We start from the raw sequence: 21,339 nt of genomic DNA on the forward strand, positions 1-21,339 counted from the left end.
AGATAGAATGTTTTTCAAAATGTACCTTCTCTGAGATTATCAGTAACAACACAAAGAGCCTAGGATTTTCTCAGTCTTTCTTTGCTTTAAACTCTGCTAGTGCTTTTAATAACCAATATTTTAATTCAGCCCTTTGTTTATGTGACATTTTCTTCAACATCTATGTGCTCTGACAGGTTTTTCATTTTTTCTAACATGTTTTCATATGGTCATGAGGAAATGCTTTAGCTGCAAGTGTCTGCTTCATCCTGGGATCCCAGTGGTTGAATGATTCAATTTTTGTAGTTTCTTTGTAAATCTGAACAGTGGGTGATGTCATCCACTTCTGAAACTGAACACTCCCTGTGTGAACAGCTTTGAACTACAGATTTGATTTAGGAATGTTGCTGCAAAGCTTCAAAAGACACTGCTCTGTCCAGCTGCAATTCTGACTTTTATAGGTTTTGTGCAAGGCCGATGAGAAGTTTGTTTATCCAGGCCTTATTTAATTCCAGTTTGGTTTTTTAGGGATGATGTTGTGTTAAAAGCCTGCGAAGTCTGCTCTTTCTTCAGCAACAATCAGAGAGCAGCCACACGCATTTCTTTTAAATTAACCCCCATTACATACTCTCTACAAAAATAAACAAACGTAAAACTTTAATTAAGATGGTAAATAAGTAGCTGTCGTTTTAAACCCTCATGAAAGTAAAGCTTTTGGTTAACGATGAAATTTGTAGATAAGCTTCCACTAACAACTGTCATTTCTACTCCCACTTTTTGTTTGCTCTTGCACCATGTTATAACATTTCTAAGACCTCCCCCCTTCAGATGTTTTAGAAAGCACTGATGAAGTATTTTTCTTCCTTGTTTTTAATCAGAACCCTTTCTCTCAGGCTTATTTTCCCCCTTTAAACTGCATTCACAACTTTCTGCTGTTCAAAAGGAGGATAAATACCGTGTGCGCTACTTCACAGTGACTCATCCATGGGCTTGCTCTTCTCTCTTCTCCCCTCTCCCACCCCACGCTTTCTTTCAAAAGGGAGAAGGAAACAGGAAAATACCGATAAAAGAGAAAGTGAACGCGTGTGTAGCTTTCAATGAGATGAATCCCCTATGACAAGTCAGAGTTAAATTACTGCTGGAAGTGCTCTTGAGATACCGCCGGGGTCATCTAATATTATTGTGCGGCCTCCATGTTGCCCCAGAGCGACATGTGCAGTGGTGCTGGGGAGGAGAGCGAAGGCAATAAGCAGAGCGGCCAGGTGAGGCAGCAGGGCCTACAAGTACCGAGACATCCCCACTGCGATGGCAACGTTTACAGTTGGATTGGTGGGCAGTCTCCTTAAATTTGGGACCCTCCTGCACATCAGCATCAGGACACACAGCCCCGTGAAGACTGGGTTCACTGGCTCCCCCTCTTTCCTTCAGTAGCAGTGGTGTGATCTGAAGTGACACTGGTGAGGATTTATTGCTGGAATCTCTAGTTGGAAATGTATTGCTAAAAAAATCTTTTCAAAAAGGGCATGAAACGGCTGCAGCTGGAAGATGGCAAGCCAGTTGTGAGGAGAGGTCCCTTTGGCACTGATGTTTTCACACTTAATAAGAATATCAAGGACCACGCTGTGCATTCAGTCCGTGTGCACGGTTTGAGGCCATTTGTTGGCTGGGCAGAAGACGGCCTGCAGCAGTCGGATATTTAAACTCTTGTGCATGATGTTGTTTTGATGTGAGCTGGTACCCAAGGAGTAAAAGACAATTTTGCTCACCGTGCTGACTTGATCCCTGGTTTCAGAGGCTTTTTGAATCGCATATTCCAGCACTGCCTGATTTTTATTAGAAGCCAAGTTTTGGATACACCTTTTAAAAGAGAAAAGCCCTCTGATTTATTCCTTCACTGCTCGTACAGAATGTGCATTTGCCTTTGACAAAGGCAGTGTCTTTGTATTCAGATATATGCTTTTGCACTTGGTCCAAAGCCAAGGCAAATATCAAACAATATGAACCAGATGAATCTACCAGAAGGCAATAGATATTCTTTGCTAGAGTTGGTGTGAAAGATTATGAAGTTCATCATGTGTTCAGATAAAGTTTCTCTTTAAAAGTAACAATGTTTTAGAATTTTCTTCCTTTGAAAAATTAACATAAGTGCTGGAATCATAATGTAGTTCTTGAACATATAAGGTTAGTTTCTGTTTGGGTGGCTTAGCTTTGGTTTCTTGTTATCCTGATTAATGAAATATTGGGCATCGTGGCTAAACATAATGAGGTTGTATAAGCTAAACCATGTTGAGAATCTTTTGAGGCAAGGAAGAACTAAAAAGGGAAAAAGAAAATTCTTCCCACAACTAAAGCTGAGAAAAAAATAATTTTTGAAGGAGATTGTTTGAGGTGGTTTAACCACTTTATCAGACATTCATGTGGGAATAGAGAAAAAAGGAGTAAGGAAAAAGCCGCGTATTTATTTAATGCAGAGCGTGGTAAATTGTAATGGATGTTGCATAGGCTCAGATATCAGGTGTCTGACTAACATTCATGAAAGCAGCATAATTCAGACTGAACTTTATTCTCCTCCATTATGCCCAGCTGTTGGAAAGAAGCAAGGCATGTGTGCAGAGTGTCCAGATGTTTGATGAGCATGCACAACAAGGGGGGGCAAAGGAGGGAGATTTACTATTTGTTCGATTTCTTATTTTCAGATTCTGAATTCAGTTCTTCAGCATGTTTTATGGAATTTTTGTAATTTATTTGCTTTTAATGCCATTGCCTCAACATTTATGTATTGCTCATATGTGTCTTGTATTGCTCTTATGTGTCTTGTCATTCCCCCTTTTGAAGAAGAAAAGAGAGTGAAAATGATGGCAGACAGTCATTTAATTATGTTTTCTAACACTGTAATGAGGTGGGCATTGTCCCCAAGAAGGGACTGTACTACAGAAAGATTCCTTGGGGTCTTGTGGGAAATTTCTGGCAGAATTAAAAATAGACCTGGAGGCTCTGGTGACAGCCTAGCACAGCGCGAGTGACACGTGGACCTGGAGGTGGGAAGACATCCGAGTGGGAAGTTTGATTCTGACTTCCCACTTTCAAGTGGTTGAAAAATTTACAAGTGATTTATTTTGCAAGTTTTACAATTTATTCATCTTATAATTTTTTTTGTTGTTGTTGAAAACACATTTTTGATGTTAATTATGAATGGAATGATTCTCAGTGAGTAGATTGTTATTGCTAGTCAAACAGTTCTGGTTTATTTGATTACTCAGGTGAGTCATATGGTTTTGTTTCTGTTTCCTTTTTATAAATCCTTCAGCACCAATAATTGCATATGACAATCTTAAAATTATTTTTTAATTTTAGTAAAATTCAGATACATAAAAATTACTTTGAAACCAGCACAAGACAGTCACAGGTGTGGCTAAACTGAGCTTCTTTAAACATCTTCATTGTTTAAAGATTTATGGATCAGGCAATTGTCTTTAATAAGCTCCTTTGTAGTCTGAATTCTCTGTGCCTTCTTTAAGTACTACATGTTAATATTAGATGTGTTTGTTCTGGTGGAAGGTGAAATACAAAGAGCAGTTCAGTAAGGAAATGAAGAGCCACCAGTACAATCCTCTTGACAGTGCTTCCTTCAAGCAAGCACAGATTGCATCCACCTTGGCAAGTGATGTAAGTGAATTTGCTTTGTATTTTACATGCATTTATATCCTGAAAAACCTAACATTTGTTCTCAAGCAGAATTTCTTTTTCCATCTTACGAATTACTCTGAGCAGCAGTCTCTGCTATATAGTGTGTCTGTATAGCAGGTACAGCATGTTACCCATTTCTTCCTCTGCTTCTGACAAAACCCTTCTCCAAAGGCCTGCAGAGTTTTTCATAACCATTTTAGATGAGATTTGTCTCACTTAACTTCGTGTGTCAAAAGGTATGACTGCTTACTCTGAGCTAATCGCCTTGTATTCGGTCCCTTTGTATTCGGAAAAGAAATACACAGGTCTAGAGGGCAATTCTTCTGACCTGTTGTAGATGCCTGTCTTTAGAGGAGCAAAGTACTGGCATCTCTCCAATGGTTGTAAAGGAGGTTGCATGAACAGCTCAGATTTGGATGTCATATCTTTTAGACTTCATTCCACTGGTTCATCTTCTGAATGGTATTACAAAATACAGCAGTCACCAGATTCAGCAATGGGTGCCTGCTGCTGGAGCCAGGTTGGAGAAAACATCTATATCAAGTGATAATGCTGTTGGGATGATATATTTAACAGTGTGTCTAATGCTAAAAACATGAGCTCTTCTTTGAGGCCATGATCCCAGATAGCCAAGAGACAAGCCTTCATCTGTAATCCGGTGTTTCCAAAGTGTGGGGCACCACTCAATGGGAACAGGAGAGGCCAGCTCTGGGAAGGGTCCAACAGAATATGTAATTGTTTCCAAAATCTAAATGTTTAGTAAAAAAAATCATTGAAGTAATTATTATAATAAGAGATATGCAAATTGAGTATTGTTGATTTGAAGTCTGCCTAAATCAAGTGAAGAAAATACATATGTGGAGGTGTCTAAAGCTATTAGTTTAAAAGATTTGTCATCCAAGATAGGTGGGGTGGCTAGTCTTCTTCCTGTAAAGATGGGCATCCAGCTATCTGAAGTACGGAAAAACCTACTATAGGCTAATAGGAAGTTATCTTCTACCACTTCATGAAGTGATTTTCTTTTGCCTTAGGTGACTATATTGCTTATCTTTGCCAAAAGCAATCTGTATTCAATAAAATATCCAGGAGCACTTCCCTTTAACTGTTTTATATACAACTTCTTTATTTGGACAGTTAGTGTAATTCCTGAATCAAGAGAAAAAGAACAAGAATCAACAGTGTTTAAAATGAGTAAACTCAAAGTATTGAGGAAGATACTCTTGATTTAAGGCTTGATTTAAGAAAAAAAAAAATCCTTTCTAGTCTGAAAAGTCATACAAAGTGTGATTTTGTTGTAAGTGTCCTTTTTGAGGAAAAGTTTGAGTAGTTCCCAAATATTTGCTCAGTACAACGAATCCTTTATTGATTTTTCCTTTTCCTCCAAATAATAGTAAATGACCACCATCTAGTGGCTGGTAGAGGTTGTTCAGGCAAGCACTTAATGCTTTCTGTTTCTGGATGGCCACACTGTAATACGAAGCTCTGAATTATTTTGTTAATCTTTATTTTACATAACCTGAATTCTCTTTCCAGGTGAATTACAAGAAAGATTTGGAAAGCCTACATGATCCAGCCTCTGATCTACCAAACCTGCTATATTTAAACCATGCTTTAAATATCAGCAAAACGCATAGCGATGTAAGTTGCCTTTATAAGAATGATCTGAAAAATATATGTAGTAAGGAATGTAGTGTGTATAGTCACTGTAGAATATATAAATTTTTGGTATGTGCTTCATGGTCTCATACGTAGTAGACTGTAGGGTTGTAACCATGGTAGTTGGAGGATGTAGTGAAGAAAAAAGGGCTTTTAGGGAGAGATATTTCAGTTATTAGAACAACTAATATACTGGGTAAGAATCACACAGACTTCTGGTACTTGAACATTTCTTATACGTCTGAAACCTTGTCTTTTTTTTTCCTTTTTTGATCTAAGATCCTTCTTTCCTTGCAAATCTCATTTTGCCTAAGAACTTATTGCTTTCAACTGCGAGTCTCTGTACAGAAGTGACCATTATGGTAGTTTAATATTTGGACTTCTGCCATCAACAGCCTCTCGAGTGCTAGCTTCCCTTAGAGCTTCTGTGTCTAAGCCTTTTTTCCCTCATCAATGTCTGAGGCTTCCTACATTGGGTCAGGTCATAGACGCATATTCCATTCTGCCATGTAACAAGACGTGCCCCTTGATGGGGCTGGTGGTCTGACATAGGATAGTGATGGGGGTTGAAATGGGGACGAAGAGGTAGGAAAGCCCTGGCTTCTGTGCAATCCTGAAGCTTCTCTCCCACTCCAAGAGCACCTATGCTACATGTGCAGTGCTTGTAGGCTGGTTAGCTGCATTTGTTGTCTTTACTACAGAAACCACAGAAGAGGCGTGGAACTGCTGTGGAAAGGTGTGAGTGGGTGTTACTGGGAAGGAAGATTGCTCATGGTCGCCAGGAGGCGAGCGCTTCACACACAACGGGTTAGCCCTAATGACTAGGAGCATACTGGGTCATCTTCTGAGTCAGTACCTGCTTATGGAAGCTTGTGTCTAAAATAATAAAAATAATCCAGGCTTCCTGTCTGTACTTGATTTTTGTGTTGCTCTTTGGTGAATTGAAGCTTGCTTTTTATCTATCTCATTTCGATATGTGAAGCTACCACTGACTATCCCCTTTTTAATGGGTAATAAATGAGTTGATAGCTTTAACTTCCAGCATTCTTCATGTGCATTTTGGCCCAATTCTAGTTTCCTTCAGTGTAAGGTAAGATTGGCACTCTTTTTGCTGATTAAATGAACACCCTCAGAATGAACTTCATCAATTCGTCATCTTATCTTGAATGAGATAGAAACCTGGACTTTCCCTTAAGGCAGCTCACTTCCTGCAACATTTATTTCTTTTTGTTGCCCAGGAAGGGTTGATTCATATTGTCTATGTCCTCTTCTGAGGAATCCATAAATACTAAGTCTCTGATTTTTGTATTGTCCAGATGCTGGTGGATATTTTTTTCTTGCTGTGAGCAGGAAGAAGAATGCTTTGGCAATCCCTAAGGGCTCCATGTGCTATTTGTGTTCTACAGATGCCATTTTCAAAATCCTTCTTAGATTTGACCTCCCCATGTCATCTCTTTGATTTTAACATGGCTTATTCTCCTGCCTTTCTCCATGCTTTTCCAGTACCTTCTTTGTGTTCTCCTCCTTGTCTCTCCACAGCTCGTACCAAATCTTTCTTGAAGTCTGCTTCCACTGTATGAAACATTCTTCCTGACTGTGCCGTTAACTGATTTGCAAAGACTGATTGCATGGGGGTTTATTTTTTTTCCCCTCTGAAACACAGAGCTTCTTGCTAATTGCCCAATTTTGCTGTTTCCCTGGAGTATACCTTTCTCCCTTGAACTTTATGCTTCTCTTCATCTTTTGCGTAACATAGCTACACCTGCCCTGGTGTGATACATTGTAACCTGTATGGTTAATTAAACTCACAAACTAATATGGTTGATTGAACTGGTTTACTGATTGAGGTAGAGCGTAGAAGTGTGTGCGACTTTATGAAACACATATACTATAATACCAATGCAAAACTATTATACAAGTCAGCTTCCATGGGAATAAATTCCAGCAGTTAAGAGAAAAGCTCGATGGGCATGTTTGGACACAAACAGACTGATTCTGACAGGTCAAACCCATCTGATTTTCTTTATTTTGATGAGGAAGAGAGTTCACAAGAGTTCACTTTCCTCTCATATGGTATACATGTAATTCTCTTTGGCATGAACTATGGAGACATAAAATTTAAAATTTTAATATATGTACAACAGCTAGTTTATTGTTTTGCACATTTTAAATCTGTTCCTATTGTAGAGAATTTGAGATGCTAATGAACTACAGGCTAAAAAAAGGGAACTTAGATGTGTTTCAGTTTATGGAACAGGGTGAATAAATAGGACTTAAGAGACTGAATCTGGTGCCTGTAGTTTAGTGTAGCAAAAGGTTGTGTGATTTACCTAATTTGATTTTAAAGAATTATTTGTTTTAAATTTTCTTCCATTAGTTGAGGAATGGAGTAAAAGTATGCAGTCTGTATTGGTAGATGGAGATAATTTTTGTTTCCGCTACAGGAGTGGTTTTGTTGCGTGACATTTATAATTATTTCCACTAGGAGGCAAACCCAGACCATCATACGTGTTCCTTTGCACTTCAAATGTAAATAATAATGGTTATTTTCTAGCGAACATAAATGTTTGACTTTTGGATGAGCAGGACAAGAATTTTCTCTAGGAACTTACAAAAGTTATTTTTTATCATATCCTTTTTTCATTTCATCACAATATTTTAAATTCAAATTTAGCAGTAGAAGTTGAGTTGGGAGGCCTAACATATAGTTTCTTTTATGCTGTTTCTCCCATAGTTACTTTAAAGGGTATTTAAATTGCAAAACCTTCTGGATTTTGTCTGTGAGAATATTCTTTGATATTTTTTGTTTCAGTATGAATATAAGAATCATTTAAACAAAGCAAGGGCTTCTATCATTTCACCCCGGATACAGCTGAACAAATCTATCACAAAGAAAATGCAGTGCTTCTAAGTCAGGTCCACACAATCATAAATACATCTTGCAAAGAGAAAAATGCATCATTCTAACAGTGATTAAATCAAGCACAAAACTGCATGACAAATTACAGTGATCTACAGTGCATATTCAATCAGAAGCACGCCATGAGGAGAGGGAGTGTTTTTGGAGGATGCGAACATAGTGCAGAAGCCTGACAGCGAAAGAGATCAACACTTTTCTCAAATTCAGACATTGCTAGTTTTGAAGAGACAAATAAATTAAAATATTACTCATTCTGAATATTATGCTTTGATTTGTAGCTATTTGCTTTCCTTTATGGCTTTTGTAGAATATTCCACCATATCACAGGCTGATTGATTGAGCTAAATAATGTGCTTGCCCATCTTAATCAAAAGAGTGGAAATGAATGAGTTCAGAAGGCTTGTCCAGCTTTCCAAACAAAGTTTATTTGCTTTGTGAGTTAGCAAGAAGTTGTATGTTGGTGTCTTAACCTTGTGTTGTTCAATGTGATTTTGCTGCTAGCTTTAAGGTCATGGTCATTGGTAGCTGTGAGTGGAATGTTGATGCAAGACCAGACTCTACTGAGGCAGTAGTTTTCCTTCCCGCAGGTACAAACAACAGTGCATTTCAGAATGGTGCTCCTGAGCCTGAAAGAGACACCTGTGGGGCCTGGCTGTGAAACAGATTTTGTTGTTACAGTAAATGTGTTGTTTAATGGAAACATGACAGGGGATCCTATTGAAAAGCTGCCAACTGTTCAGACATAGGTCATTCAGCCAAAATCATGCAATTAGTTTAAGGATTGCAATTGATGCTCCTCACTCCTCCTGCTGTCTTCAAAGGTCACCATTTTTAGGTCTGACATTTTGAAGCAAAGGAATAAATGACTCCAGAAAAAAATTCTATCTAGCTGCCCTATTTCTCCAGCAGGTTAAATTTGGGAGGAGTCTTCCAAGTCAAAACCTCTAAGGAGTATGGCTAAGACAGGATTTGTCTGTCGCCATAGCAAGCAATCAGATCTCACATTCTCTCAGCTGTTAACAGCATTTGTTTTCATTTTCCTAGGTCAAGTACAAAGAGAATTATGAAAAATCTAAAGGCAGGTCAATGCTGGAGTTTGTGGATACACCAATGTATCAAGTTTCAAAGGAGGCTCAAAAGATGCAAAGTGAGGTTAGTAAAACTGTGTGCTTGAACTAGCAAAATTTAGATCAACGGAGAAGCTAACAGACATCTTGTACTCAGGTTAAGAAAACAGATGAAGCAGATTGTAAAGGTTTTATAAATTGAGGATATGGTAGAATTAGTAGTGAGTAGTTCTCTTTGCTATTCTGTAGCTCAATTCTTCCTTCAAATTTGTTTTTTCTCAAACTACCATTGGTGCTAACACTAGACAGAGATTGTATATAGCATCATTTAATTGAGAAGAAGCTCAAGAGGTCATCTAGATCAGAGATTACTAACTTTTTTACTTTTTGCCTTTAATTCCATCTTTAATGAGGGAGGGTTGTCAGGTGGGAGCGAGTGAAGCTGCAAAGCCCAGTCCGACCCCATGCCTTAACTGAAACATGCTGCTGCCTGTTCAGCCTGAGGGGCTCGGCAAGGGTGAAGGACTGTTCCTGGGCTCCAGAACAGCAGTGGCTATCCTAAGTCAGGCATATTTTTCTAACTTTTATTAAAAACTTCCAATGGTGGAGGTTTCGTGACCTCCCAGACAATCTAGTCCAGTGCTTCACCATCCATCCTGAGAGAGAGTATTTCCCTGTGCTGCAGTTTGATTCCATTATTTTTGCTGTGTGTCATGGAAAACAGATGATTTCATCCTCTAGGCAGAAACTTCTGTGTGTTTAAAACCATTATCTTGTGTGCCATTTGTCCTCTCTTTTCTCTACTAAGCAAATTGTTTCTTTCATAGGTCAGGTGAAACATTCTCTTTGGAAATACACGTGCATATTTTTGTCTAAATTGTGTGTCTTGTATAGATAATCTAGGTAATGAAATGAATAACAAAGTTGCTTATTTAATGTGATAACTAATTTACAGCATGGCTCATTTCTGGGTCTGTTTACAGCATTCTTTCTGAAATATGCTTGGAAATGCACATGCATGTACCACTAATTGTTGTTTTTGCTTCGACAGAAAATGTATCGCAAAGATTTTGAAGAAGGGATCAAGGGAAGACCCTCAATGGATTTAGACAAGACTCCAGAGTTCTTGCATATAAAACAGGTCACTAGCCTTCTGAAAGAGGTAGAGGATTTTTGTTTCTTTTTTGTTGTTGTTAAGATGTAAATGAGCAATAAGCAGCATCACTACAACCTACTGAGTACTGAACAAGTTACAGTTAACTTGGCAGCTAAATACAAAAGTGAGTCCATGAGTAAAAATTGTGGCGTGTCATTTTATATTCTGAATAGTCCTGTAGTAAAAATCGATACTTTTTGAAGTTTTCTTATGAATATAAGGAAGTGATAAACCTCAGCACACCTGAACCAGAAAAACAGAGTTAAATGAACAAATCAGAGGACTCCATAGAAAATGGATCACTGGCAGGACATTCCCTCTGAGGGCCTTAGTTTTGGAATTTGTTCATCCGCTGGGCTCAAATAGCCCAAATTTGGTGACCTTCCAGGCATGCTGCAAAAGACATCTGTTTGATAGGGTTTTGGAGAGGGCCTGGAGTTTGCTTTCCAGGTAGATGAGGGGGTGGAAAGGAGGATTTCTGTTGGTGTCCAGATGGCAGTTTTTCCTTTTGAGCAATTATTTCAGGTTTATGATAGTCTGTTGTGGTTATATGGATGCCTCGAGCTGTGTGTAGTCACTTTTAACTAATTTAATTGAAATAATTATCTGTCATACATGTTATGGCTGAAAGTAAAGAAGACCAAATTTCCATAATATAGCTGTGATATTACGTAATCTGCTTTAAGCAAATTTTGTTAGAAGGTGCAGGTTTTCTGTATGCCCACTGTTTCTTTAATATTTGTCCAATGTTCTTCAGTTGTATGTAGCATTAGAAATTAAATCACTTTTTTTCCATATCTGAGAATCCTTATATCTTTAAGTCTTTTTATATTGTTATTCAAAACTGTTTTCAGGTTAGGGTTTGACTATTGGTTGTTTCTATAGATTAGGCTTACTATTTGACCAAATTTAGAAGTAAATGTATCGGCAAAATTCATAGTTAGAAATATCAGAGTTGCTAGATATCCTCCATTTGAATTTAGGAGCCAACAGTACCTTGTTTTATATTTGTTGTATTAAGAATTGATGTTTTTGTTGTGACCCAGATGAATGAAATTGTGGATGCTAGAATTAAAACGCCTTGAATCTTGTTCCTTTCCTTGTTCTTTAAATAACTTATCCCAGTCTATGCTAGATTTCATATGGATAAAGAAAAAATTTTTTTTTCAGATATTGCTTTATTATTCATCCTGTAATAAATAATTTATTCCCATAACTGTCAGGTAGACAAGTCTGAAGCTAGGTCTAGTTTGTGCAGTACCATTCTGTGCATACACGTCTCATGTATGCCTGTTGACTACAGAAAAATGCAAATGCTTGCATTTCATTGAGTTAATCTTGCTGCATGCTGAATGTCCACAGAAGCAGCTAGTGCATGCATAGTTGCAGATGTGCTGTAAATGTTCGTCTTTGAAAATTTTGATGTAACTTCCCTCCATAGTGCTACATGCATTAAGATATTCCCTAATTCTTACCTCCTCAAGTTTTATGACTCATTACTTAGGGAGTAAACCATGCTTGTAAGCCAGAGGGGAAGAATATGAGAAAATGGAAATGGTATTTTAATGCATAACTCTATGAATTTCAGATGATTTTATATCCACATTCAAGGAACGGATTCCAAAAACAAAGGTTACATAGGTCAAATTAATTATTGTCTTTCAAATTCTTTCAGTATTTTTGCATGAAGGTTCATAATAAACTTTAGATAGATACTGCATGAAACAAGAAGGAGAACCTGGAGTTATTAAAAAATGAATTATTTGTTCAATTTTTTTTTTTTAAAGTGCTAGCTGTGTTTCAGCTTATTCTGTTGCCTTCCCACTGTAGAGAATTCTGCAAATATTTCACGTTTTGTAACAATTAGAACTTTCTTCTCTGGAACCACATTCACAACTCCTTCAGAAGACATAGCTGAATTTAATAATTCTAAATTAATAGAAGTTGTTTCCTGCTTGTTGTAGGACGTGCTTCTGAGAAGCTTCTTTAAAAATACCTGGTTTCCTTTTGTTTAAATAAATAGCTTATACAGAGACAAAGGTGCTCACTAGTGCTTTTGAAATTTAATACATGATTAGGAGTGTTAATTCATGTCTATATAAATCCTTCCGAAAAATACTTTCTTTAAATTTTTTCTAGTTTCCTTGCTTAAAAAAAACCCTAACCCAAACCTGGAGATGGGAAAAGCAATTAAAAATCCTTACAAAAATTTAGCTTCAGTGGGCTTACATCATCTCTCTAGGAATTGGGAAGAAAAAGAACCCAATGTCCATGGGCACATTCTAGTGTGCTTTTAATTTTGTACTGAACATTTTAGTTCTCTGGAAGCTGCAGTTGCTAAACGTTGATAGATCATATCAGTGCAGTGTCTGAGGGGCACAGAAGTGATGTGGTAGGAATATTGCTTCTACATTATAATTTACAAGCAGTCATTTTAACAGGTCCTAGTATAGTGTTCAGGGCATCCATCCTGATTGTGATGCCATTAATGGAACAGAGGTAAAAACTGCAGCACAGCATATATTGGTCTGTAAAAGCAAATGCTACTGCAGTTAAAATGTCTGTAGAGAGGCAGCTGAGGCCCCTAAACAATGTGTTACCGCTGCATAGGAGAGGACTATTTTTCAAGAGCACAACAGGAAAATACATGACTACATTAAAACCTTTTCACTTTTTCAACATTGTACCTTTTGATTTAATGATTTCCAATTCTGTTTTAACTCTGAAACTGTACTTCAGCTAATTCATATTTCATAGAAATTTCAGAGACCCTTCAGACATTTAATAAGTGGCATCTCTTTTCAAGATCTTGCACACAATATTAAGTGGAGAAATCTCTCTCTTTTTTTTTTAAATCCTTAGAAAGAGTATAGAAAAGATTTGGAAGAAGGGATGAAAGGAAAAGGAATGACAGTGTTTGAAGATACGCCAGATTTGATCAGAGTGAAAAATGCAGCTCAGATACTAAATGAGGTATGTTATGCTAGTCAAGGTTATTGATGTCACAGAAAGTTCACTCTTTATGTTACCCTCTACTGGAAATATTCCCCCCTTTTTTTTTTTTTTTTTACATAATCTACAATGAAATACGTAAGTATTAAAACTAAGGTTATTTCTGTTTTGCTTTAAGAATATAGAAAAGCTCTGGGGAAAAAAAAAACCAACTTATGACAAATATTTCAAATTTTCAGGCAATTAAAAAGTCAATGGAAATTGTTAGTGGGGTCAGTAGATAACAGCATTTAAAACGGGGTTCATTTTTCCATCTATTTATTTGTTCGGCTAGTATAATTAATACTGTAATGAAAAAATTGTTGATTGTTAATGGACTTGTAAAGAAAAGTCAATGAAATAATTTTGAGGTTTTTGGAATAATGTACCTCCTCTCTGAAAATAAATATTGGTAATGACTGCAAGGCATCTTGGGAAGATCTTTTATCCAAACAAACTATTCTACTTGTGAAAACCTTTTCCAAAAGTAGAGCTGCTCCTGAAGAAATGAATTTTCTTGAGCTTGTGGTTCATCCAGTGCAAATAGACAGGTGGAAGCTCCTTCCAGAGTATATTTTTAGAACTGAACTTTGGTATTGAATGTGTTGGTCTAAGTTGCTCTGGAGGTTATGTGGAAGTGCATAAGTGTGCAATCTACTCCCATTGTGAAGGGCTGGGAGTGGAAGTGGAAGGCTCCTTGATCTGTGCACTGCCTCTTGAAGACCACCCTGAGGAACTCATGTGCTTGGCAAGCCTGTGTGCTCAGCAGAGGTGCAAGCTCCAAAGCTGGCCTGGCTGCAGCTCCTGTGGATGAGCTTGCGCAGGCTGCCTGGGAAGCAGCAGTGGGGAGGGAAGAGGGAAGGCACAGCTCGTGCTGCACTTCAAACCTTCAGGGAGTCATTCTTTCAGAGCAATATATATACTTATTTTATATATTTATATATTTTATATTCATTTAATATGCATATATATGTTTATTTGTACACATATACATACATAGCCATAAGAACCAGAGGGAATGCCATGCACAGGGCCAACCTTACCACTATAAACAAGTGCAGGAATATATAGCCGTAACTCCCAGGATTATCTTTTCCTTGGTGTTTTACACAGTAGGAAGCTAGGAAGAAAATCTGCCATTCCACCTTTAGCAGAGAGGAAGAGAGAGATGATGTCTTGTCACAGATTAACTTATACTTTTTGCAAAAAACTGTGGTTTGGGAAGTAGAGAGTTGTTTTATCCCATTTATTTCCATGTCAGAGTGAGACAGAGATGGAAGACTGAAAGTCTTTTTGCTCTTGTTCTTGTAACTTTATGCTATAAGTGATCAGACCATTGCATTGAATAGAAGGATATTTTCCTTCTTTCTAACTAATGTACAACCTAAGAAATAGTTAACAAACAGGAAAAATAAGATGAAAATATTTTAATTATATGTATTTATTTTGAAAAAATAAAACCAAACCAAAACAACAAAACTGTTTTCCACAGGCAGAGAGAAACTATAATAGAAAAGAATTACTACTAGAAATAGCACTGCCTGAGAATCTTTAAATTTTTTATAAAAAAAAAAAAGTAAAACTATTGCATACAATATTTCAGTATTACATTTCAATATCATTAGCTGATGAACAAGAAATATATCCTTGCTTGGATAAGCTGAAGATGAAATATCCATTTTGTTTCCTGGTTATTGGTTATTTATAATTTATGTTGTGGGAAAAAAGCAGCAATCATGGATGAGTACTGCCACTTGCCTAATGGCAGGAAAGACCTATTAAATGAATAAATTACAACTTCCTGCTCTGAAAGTTCACTGGAAACAATTCTGTATAGTATTAAATTTCTAACATGTAGTCTTTTCATAAATAAAATATTTTCTTAAAAGTAAAATGTGTTTCAATTAGGCTGGCACCAAGTACCAGCTTATTACACTATGTTCTGTAGAGCTAAACTTCCCCTTTACTTTAGAGGATAATTGTAGCAAGCTGTATGGACTGATTTCCCCCCACTGTCTGCCAAATTAAAAATTCAGTGGTAGAGTTTTGTACGTTCGGTGAATATCTCCTTGAGTTTTCCTCCTGTAGTTTGTTATGTGTTTTCCTGACAAAAGCTTGCCAAGACTCTTGAGAGTTGTGACTCTTAACTTGATATTTTTGATTGACTCTAAATCTTAAATTGGATATCTTGTGCGAAACTGTCTGGCTATTGTGAATATAATGTATGAAGTTTTATCTTCCCAGAAACAATACAAGAAAGACCTGGAAACTGAAATAAAAGGAAAGGGCATGCAAGTTGGTCCAGATACTCCTGAGATACGACGAGCCAAGAAAGCTTCTGAAATTGCAAGCATGGTCAGTACCATACCTGGTGCAAGCTTTCCATTTGACAGAATGCAACAAATTATTGTAATTGAAAATTCCAGGCGGTGATCAATCTGGGTAGTAGCAATACCACAAATTTCATGAAGCGCCTAATCCGTTGAGCTGCATAGAGTGTAAAAGTTGCATAATCAGCGTATGGGGGAAAGTTACTTCCCAGAACTTTGACCTTTCTATCATCTTTTGCAGGTGGTGCTTGTTCCTCACAAACCACCCCTGGCCTGGGCTGTGTTCAGTAGCTGCAGGCCCTACTGCTTTTAGGCCTAAAGAGCTGCTTGTTTAGTTAGGGCCGAATGATAAACAGAGTTAGAGAGATGCTAAAGCCTTATGACTCCAGTCTGGCAAAGCACAGCCGAGGGAGAAAGGCTCATCTACATGTGTCTGTGATTGCGGCTGCCAGAGCTGCAAAGACAGATGTGAACGGCTACGTCAGATTTGAATTAAGCAGGATGTTAAAAGATTTTTTTAACTCATCAGCAGCTACAGCATAGGGGTGTTGTAGATAGATCCTATAAAGCTGATGCTGTTGAATCGAAAGTTATCTGGTGTTTTAAGAATGCTGTTCAGTGGACTCTCACAGATTAAAGTAGGAACAATTTACGAATTTGGCTGTCAGACATGTGAATATTTCCAATGCTATTCTTTTCAGAAAGAATACAAGAAAGACTTGGAGAATGAAATTAAAGGAAAGGGAATGGGCGTGGGCATGGATACCCCTGATATACAACGAGCCAAAAAAGCTTCTGAAATTGTAAGCCAGGTGAGTACAGAATGAATCTCTTAAGATGACTTTGGAAGTAAAACACAGTGAGATGTTAAAAATATAAAATCTTCTCAAACATACTTGGGTTAAAAGGAATCAGCAGTGCACAATAAAAAAACTAAATTAAAGAAATTGAAGAATTTAGTTTAAAGTCTGACCAGTGCTATCAGAATAGTTTTGAAAACAGCACATACAAATAACTATAGATTTAGTTATGTTTTTTTTTTTTTCCTTCTTTTTTCTTCAGAAAGAATATAAAAAGGATCTGGAGACTGAAATTATAGGAAAAGGGATGCAAGTTGGCCCATATACTCCTGAGATACAACGGGTCAAAAGGGCTTCAGAAATAGCAAGCCAGGTAGGCATAGTTCAAAGGCTGAATGTTTTAATTTTGTGTAGCAATGAGTGCTTGACATACATTGCTCAAAATCCTTCTCTAGCTCTGTAGAGGCTTTCATACCTGTATTAAATTAATTTACATGTAGTAAAAAAATCTTACTGCCTGATTCTTATTTGTATTTAGGCCTGTAATGCCATGTAAATTGACTTTAATTTTTTAGATCTACTTGCAGGTCTTTTTACATTACCTAATGATGACGAGGATATATATATCCTGACAGTGAAGGGAAAATATATGATATATATGAGAATATATTATATATATATTATATATTTTCAGTGTGGGACACAGTGTCAGGTGTCCCATGCAGACGATGATAACAATATCATGGAGGAGAAAGGTTGAAATAAATACTATACAAGGATGTTGAGGCTCATCAGCAATAAGCGTCTTTTGTTGCAGTTTGGATATTCTGAGCCCAAGAAAGCAGGAAATAAACATTTTAAAATTATTTTTCAGAAAATGTACAAAGATGAAGCAGAGAAGATGCTCTGTAACTATTCTGCTGTCCCAGACACTCCAGAGATGGAGAGGATAAAAAGTACTCAGAAAAACATTAGTTCAGTGAGTAATAGTGCTTCTCTCTTCGCTTGCAACTTTTCAGATATTTTTCACTTTAAATAGGCTCTTTTGTGCTGCAGCATGAAATAGGGAACTTATGAGTAAATGTCCTTTGAACCATTTGCATAATTTTCCTGGCAAAAGCTGTATCACTCATTACTTTCAGTAAAAAAAATACCCAGCTTTTCTAGGTGTGACACTGTTATTTTGAATTGCTAAACCACTTATACCACCTTGCCAAGCCACAGTTATTTTTAAATGAAGATTTTTTTTTTTGCTTTTTCCATCAAGTCCCTGGAAGTACTTTATTTAAAAGGACAGAAAAATCTAAGGCTTGTTACTATGCATATAAGATTTTTCATCTGTTTCCTATCATATGTACAGAACATCAAGATTCGGGTATAAAATTAGAACAGATCAGGTTTCATAAATATATATGTCTAATGATTTTAGGTTATACTGGTTGTATTTTTTAATTTTATGCTAGATTTAAGTTTCAGTTTATCCCTAAGTATAAATTATGAGCTTAGATTTCTAAAATTGCCCAGTTTGGGATGCATTCAGTTCCATTTCCTTTTTGGGCCCATTAATTCTGCTGTTTGTAATTCTGGCTTTGCTTGTAATACAACAGAAAAGAGGAGTAAATATAGCCTCCGGAACCAAAGGCTGTCCAGTTAGTGTCTGTTTTTTTATGGCAGACTAAGTAATACTAATAAAGCCAATGATCTGAGAGAAAGGAATATAAGTTACTTAAATGTTTTAGTGTTATCTGACAGAGATGTTATTCTTTGACTTAGAGATATTCTCAGCTTCTCCAACTCTGCAGGAGTACAAGGTCAATTAGTTTCTCTCAGAGGTGTTTACCTGCAGCTATCCCATATCACTGCAGCTTCACTAGGGGAGTAGGAGCCTGTGGGGAGAGGAGAGACGAAAAGTCTCTGAGACTGCTCTAGGCAGTGGTCTCTCCTGTAACACCTTCCAGCCATTACCTGCTCCTTTTCTTCCTTCAGATGAGAGCAGCTGACAGCTACATCTTTCTAATAGGAGCTGTTGACAGGCCCACTGGCTCGAATTTTGTTTTTTGTAATCTGTTGCCTCTTGGTTTTGCATGGTGCTCTGCTGCACGGTGTGACGGTGATTAGCACCGTATCTCATGTCACTGGCATCCTAACGTGCTACGCCAAAACTCTGTGTAACAGAGGGGATCCAAGCTAGCATCTACTGATCTGCTTTCCTCCCTGCTCCAGTCTTTGGTAGCTTTTGTTGAGTCCTCAAATAGGTCAGCAGGTCTGGTGGTGTGGACTCACTAACAGTTAGATACCAGGCATGTAATAACCTTCCGCTGCTTAATTAAGCCTTGACAAGCTTCTGACACATCTGAACCCCTTGCAGCCCTGTAGGCCAGTCTGAGCTTTCAGTGCCAAGACTGACAATTATCCTCTTTGTTAGTGTACTAGATAATATGAAATAAAAATATTTTGTCTTTGAGGTGATTTGTGTTTGCTTTATTTTGTGACCATCCTTTTTCTGTTTCTGAACCGGATCCTCCAAAGGTAGGAAAGCAGTTTATAGATGTAATTGAATTATCATTTTTTTCTTTCTCTACGTTTTAATCTTTCAGCATTCTGTGCAATTTAGATTATAAAAGTAAGTTACTTTTTACTAAGTTAAGATGTAGCTGGGAGCAGCCCCAATATAAAAAAATTAATGACCCCTAATAGGCTTCTGATTTTTGGATTAGATCTCAAATATTTTCCTGCCTCAAGGGACAAAAAAAGTGGCTAGCTCTGCCGATAAGATCTAGCTCATGTGGCAGATGATTTACAAGAGGATATTTACTGCACAGTCATCTCTTTCATAGAAAAATTTCCCAGCTCCAACATTTTTTACCACTCCCTCCTTGGTAGAGGAGAAAAGTATATTTTAGTTCAGTCCACTATGTAAATCTTTCTACCTTGTACTGACATGTTGGTGCAGAAGAATTTTCAGGTTCTTACTCATAAACTGTCTCTGTTTTCGCATGTTAAAACAAAATTCTAAATTGTTAAAGGTTTTCTGAATATTTAAAAAATGAGTTATGGACATAAATAATTCACTCTCCTCTAGAATATTTGGCAGAACTGGTCACCGTAGGTTACAGAGAACTTCAAGGAAGTAGGAGAAGTGCATCAAGAATGATGTTTTATTGTTTAAGGTTAATTGATAGGGAAAAAAAAGTTAAATAAATCTTGGTTTAAGAAAAGCAGAAATACTAAATAGTAAAGATTTATTTTACGAGCTCCAGAATTAGACTTGTTTTTACACTACCAGCCTGGAAATACTTGCTGGAATGGCAACAGCTGTGACACTAAATACTGAAATTCAAATAAAACTTCTTTAGGAGTTTTGCAGCTTGAACTGGTGCTTCATGGTTATTTAAATTATAGCCACATTTGGAATTTGTGGAGCAGTTATTTACTGTCTCTTTCAGTAACTTTGATCGATTCTACTGATGCGCTTTGTGTTTTATCCTTTACTGAGACAACTGAAATAGAGAGGAGAATTATATAAACAGTGTCTGTATCTTTCCAGAACTGAGCTTTGTTTTTAGATGCAGTCCTCAGCTTTCTGGCATGAACCCAGAAATCAAAAAAGTGCGTGACTTGGATTGTAGCTCTGGCTGTTTTGGTTATTTTGTCATGAATATGTCAATTTTCTAGTTTGCTAAATTAGAAATAATAGTATCTGTTCACTTCTCAGAGTACTTTAAGGTCTGAAGATTAAAAAATGAATTTGAATCTTGCATGTACATGCACGTTCAAATACATTGAAATGAGTGAGATTACTCAAGCATGAAGTTGCATTTGTAAATGTTTATAGATTATGATCTAAATTTTAATATTATTTCCAAAGTTAAAACTATCATTACAAATAATTACAAATGTTTGAGGTCAGTCTAAAGGATGATAATAGATTATCTGGGTTACAGTTGAAAAACAGAATGTTGTTATAGTTATTGATAATTGGTCTGATTTATGAAAAATTAAAGTATTTGCTTTCTTAGCAAGATTTATAGTCAGACCGATTTGGAACTTGGAAAATTGCCCAGCCCTTTTATGAGAACTTGTACTTGCATTGCTAACAGTCTCATAATTACTTTTTCTTTTGGGGAAATGAAGGTGTTTTATAAGAAGGAAGTAGGAGCTGGTACAGCTGTAAAAGAGACTCCAGAGATTGAAAGAGTAAAGAAAAATCAACAGAATATTAGTTCGGTAAGTGTTATTAACATTAATTATTCTTATGTGAGTAAATGGTGGTCACTTTTTTTTCATCTTGTTTACTAAAAATTCTACGTTTTCATATCACACATCTTATTCAAGTACTACTCCACTGGATTTTGGATATAGAGCTCCATTCTAGTAGAGTTAGAACTCCACTCTAATCTAGTTCTTCCATGTCCAAAGGTAGAGTATCAAATTGAAGCATCATGAAAAACAGGAAAAACTTTTAACTAAATGTTTGAGGAAAGAGTTTTGTCTTCCAAGAGTGAAAAACATGAAATGTATTTTCCGATATGACAGACTGAACAGCAGTTGAGATTTGCAATTTAGAAAACTAATCATATCAGAAAAAAGAAAATCTGTACAGTTCCTGTAGAGTCTACATGTATTACATGGGGGTTGGTACGGTTTGCACTTCGAGAAGAGGAAGATTATGTCCAGACTCAAGCTATGTGAAAAGGTGGAGGGTTTGTGCTTCTTTACATGCTGAAGACAAGTTGATCTGTGTATCTGATGA

General features: G+C 36.9%; 1 protein-coding gene across 1 annotated transcript in view; it reads left to right on the forward strand.

Moving 5' to 3' along the window:
- NEBL (nebulette) overlaps window positions 1-21,339 on the forward strand; it is a 98,526-nt gene that overhangs the window by 29,299 nt on the left and 47,888 nt on the right. Inside the window, exons 8-19 of the mRNA XM_075495420.1 lie at window positions 3,538-3,645; window positions 5,200-5,304; window positions 6,024-6,129; window positions 8,147-8,238; window positions 9,287-9,394; window positions 10,361-10,471; window positions 13,328-13,438; window positions 15,701-15,811; window positions 16,488-16,598; window positions 16,849-16,959; window positions 17,461-17,565; window positions 20,721-20,813. Of these exons, the coding sequence (XP_075351535.1) occupies window positions 3,538-3,645; window positions 5,200-5,304; window positions 6,024-6,129; window positions 8,147-8,238; window positions 9,287-9,394; window positions 10,361-10,471; window positions 13,328-13,438; window positions 15,701-15,811; window positions 16,488-16,598; window positions 16,849-16,959; window positions 17,461-17,565; window positions 20,721-20,813 (1,272 nt within the window). The remainder of the gene's footprint in view (window positions 1-3,537; window positions 3,646-5,199; window positions 5,305-6,023; window positions 6,130-8,146; window positions 8,239-9,286; window positions 9,395-10,360; window positions 10,472-13,327; window positions 13,439-15,700; window positions 15,812-16,487; window positions 16,599-16,848; window positions 16,960-17,460; window positions 17,566-20,720; window positions 20,814-21,339) is intronic.

Source organism: Mycteria americana, chromosome 2 (assembly GCF_035582795.1).
Source record: "Mycteria americana isolate JAX WOST 10 ecotype Jacksonville Zoo and Gardens chromosome 2, USCA_MyAme_1.0, whole genome shotgun sequence".
Classification (NCBI taxonomy): domain Eukaryota; kingdom Metazoa; phylum Chordata; class Aves; order Ciconiiformes; family Ciconiidae; genus Mycteria; species Mycteria americana.